Source organism: Oncorhynchus kisutch, linkage group LG15 (assembly GCF_002021735.2).
Source record: "Oncorhynchus kisutch isolate 150728-3 linkage group LG15, Okis_V2, whole genome shotgun sequence".
NCBI classification, from domain to species: domain Eukaryota; kingdom Metazoa; phylum Chordata; class Actinopteri; order Salmoniformes; family Salmonidae; genus Oncorhynchus; species Oncorhynchus kisutch.
Window position 1 is genome coordinate 87,717,908 of NC_034188.2, and position 2,457 is coordinate 87,720,364.

General features: G+C 56.8%; 1 protein-coding gene across 1 annotated transcript; it reads right to left on the reverse strand.

Moving 5' to 3' along the window:
• Positions 1–243: 243 nt before the first annotated feature.
• Positions 244–1,704, reverse strand: LOC116353722 (vegetative cell wall protein gp1-like). Its single transcript, XM_031791454.1, has one exon. The coding sequence runs from the start codon at positions 1,702–1,704 to the stop codon at positions 244–246; it is 1,461 nt and encodes a 486-aa protein (XP_031647314.1).
• Between the last annotated feature and the right edge of the window lie 753 nt (positions 1,705–2,457).

The window sequence follows — 2,457 nt, forward strand, 5'->3', positions numbered from 1 at the left end:
GATAATTTTGAGGGTGTCCACCCATTCTATTTCATAACTTCCATATGTTACGAAGATACATTTTAACAAGACAAGTGTGCTTATTATTCACGTTCTGAATTGTTCGGTAGAGTTTGTTCTCTAACATTTATTTGACAGTATCTGCAACAAAAAAAAGTTTTGATTTCCTAACTTAATACATCTGAAAAAAAAGGATCAAGGTGCAGCAACTGTTAAGATTTAAACATGTTGTCGTGGTGATCGTCAGAGTTGCTTCCGCGGATCTAAAGGTGTGGGGAGGGGGGAGGTGTTGGAGCCAGTATGGAGGTGTTGGGGCCAGCATGGAGGTGTGGGGAGATGGAGGTGTTGGGGCCAGGATGGAGGTGTTGGGGACAGGATGGAGGTGTGGGGCCAGGATGGAGGTGTGGGGCCAGGATGGAGGTGTAGGGAGATGGAGGTGTGGGGCCAGGATAGAGGTGGGGGAGATGGAGGTGTGGGGAGATGGAGGTGTGGGGCCAGGATGAAGGTGTGGGGCCAGGATGGAGATGTGGGGACAGGATGGAGGTGTGGGGACAGGATGGAGGTGTGGGGCCAGGATGGAGGTGTGGGACCAGGATGGAGGTGTGGTGACAGGATGGAGGTGTGGGGCCAGGTGGGGGTGTGGGGAGACAGAGGTGTAGGGCCAGGATGGAGGTGTGGGGCCAGGATGGAGATGTGGGGCCAGGATGGAGGTGTGGGGCCAGGATGGAGGTGTAGGGCCAGGATGGAGGTGTGGGGAGACGGAGGTGTAGGGCCAGGATGGAGGTGTAGGGCCAGGATGGAGGTGTGGGGAGATGGAGGTGTTGGGGCCAGGATGGAGGTGTTGGGGACAGGATGGAGGTGTGGGGCCAGGATGGAGGTGTGGGGCCAGGATGGAGATGTGGGGAGATAGAGGTGTGGGGCCAGGATAGATGTGTGGGGAGATGGAGGTGTGGGGCCAGGATGGAGGTGTGGGGCCAGGATGGAGGTGTGGGGAGATGGAAGTGTGGGGCCAGGATGGAGGTGTGGGGACAGGATGGAGGTTTGGGGCCAGGATGGAGGTGTGGGGCCAGGATGGAGGTGTAGGGCCAGGATGGAGGTGTGGGGAGACGGAGGTGTAGGGCCAGGATGGAGGTGTAGGGCCAGGATGGAGGTGTGGGGAGATGGAGGTGTTGGGGCCAGGATGGAGGTGTTGGGGCCAGGATGGAGGTGTGGGGCCAGGATGGAGGTGTGGGGCCAGGATGGAGAGGTGGGGAGATGGAGGTGTGGGGCCAGGATAAAGGTGTGGGGAGATGGAGGTGTGGGGAGATGGAGGTGTGGGGCCAGGATGGAGGTGTGGGGCCAAGATGGAGGTGTGGGGACAGGATGGAGGTGTGGGGCCAGGATGGGGGTGTGGGCCCAGGATGGAGGTGTGGGGCCAGGATGGAGGTGTGGGGAGACGGAGGTGTAGGGCCAGGATGGAGATGTAGGGCCAGGATAGAGGTGTGGGGAGATGGAGGTGTGGGGAGATGGAGGTGTGGGGCCAGGATGGAGGTGTGGGGCCAAGATGGATGTGTGGGGACAGGATGGAGGTGTGGGGCCAGGATGGGGGTGTGGGGCCAGGATGGAGGTGTGGGGCCAGGATGGAGGTGTGGGGCCAGGATGGAGGTGTGGGGAGATGAAACTATTGTGATCTATTGTGTTACCCAGAACCACTGAGCTCTCCATATCTACAGTAATGTTACCCAGAACCACTGAGCTCCCCATATCTACAGTAATGTTACCCAGAACCACTGAGCTCCCCATATCTACAGTATTGTTACCCAGAACCACTGAGCTCCCCATATCTACAGTATTGTTACCCAGAACCACTGAGCTCCCCATATCTACAGTACTGTTACCCAGGACAGGATAAAAGCAGGCTTATTATGGGGTTGTCCACAGACACAGTCTCCCATTGTCATTCTGCACCACAGTAATCTGCTCTGGTAAAGATTACCAGCAGCCACCAGGGGCCCCGGTCTGATCTGCAATCTGGAGCTGCAATCCGGATTCTCAGCCGCTGTGACCTCTGGATTGCACATGGACTGGGACAAAAAACCTTTGTTTGTGAAGGAGTGTGTGTTTGTGTGTCTGTGTGTGTGTCTGTGTGAGTGTGTTTGTGTGTGAGTGACCGTTAGCTCAACACACACCCCTGAATTAGCAGGCTGTCTCTCCTGTTTAATTGCGGTGAATTGGGCTTGGCGGGAGTCCGGCCCAGTGCTTATTCTAAGCCGATTGTCGGTGGCCCACTGTGTTTTGATAGAGGGGTAGAGGAGAGGGTACAGTCCCTATGACAGATGGTGCTACCGTGGAGGGGGCGTGGATAGGGTAGAGAGAGAGGGAGGGTGGATAGGTTAGCGAGAGGGGGTGGATAGAGTAGGAGAGGAGAGGAGAGGAGAGGAGAGGAGAGGAGAGGAGGAGGAGAGGAGAGGAGAGGAG

Bases quoted from the DNA above. Each gene is read 5' to 3' on its own strand.
- LOC116353722 (XM_031791454.1), bottom strand. From the start codon at position 1,704: ATGGAGAGCTCAGTGGTTCTGGGTAACACAATAGATCACAATAGTTTC.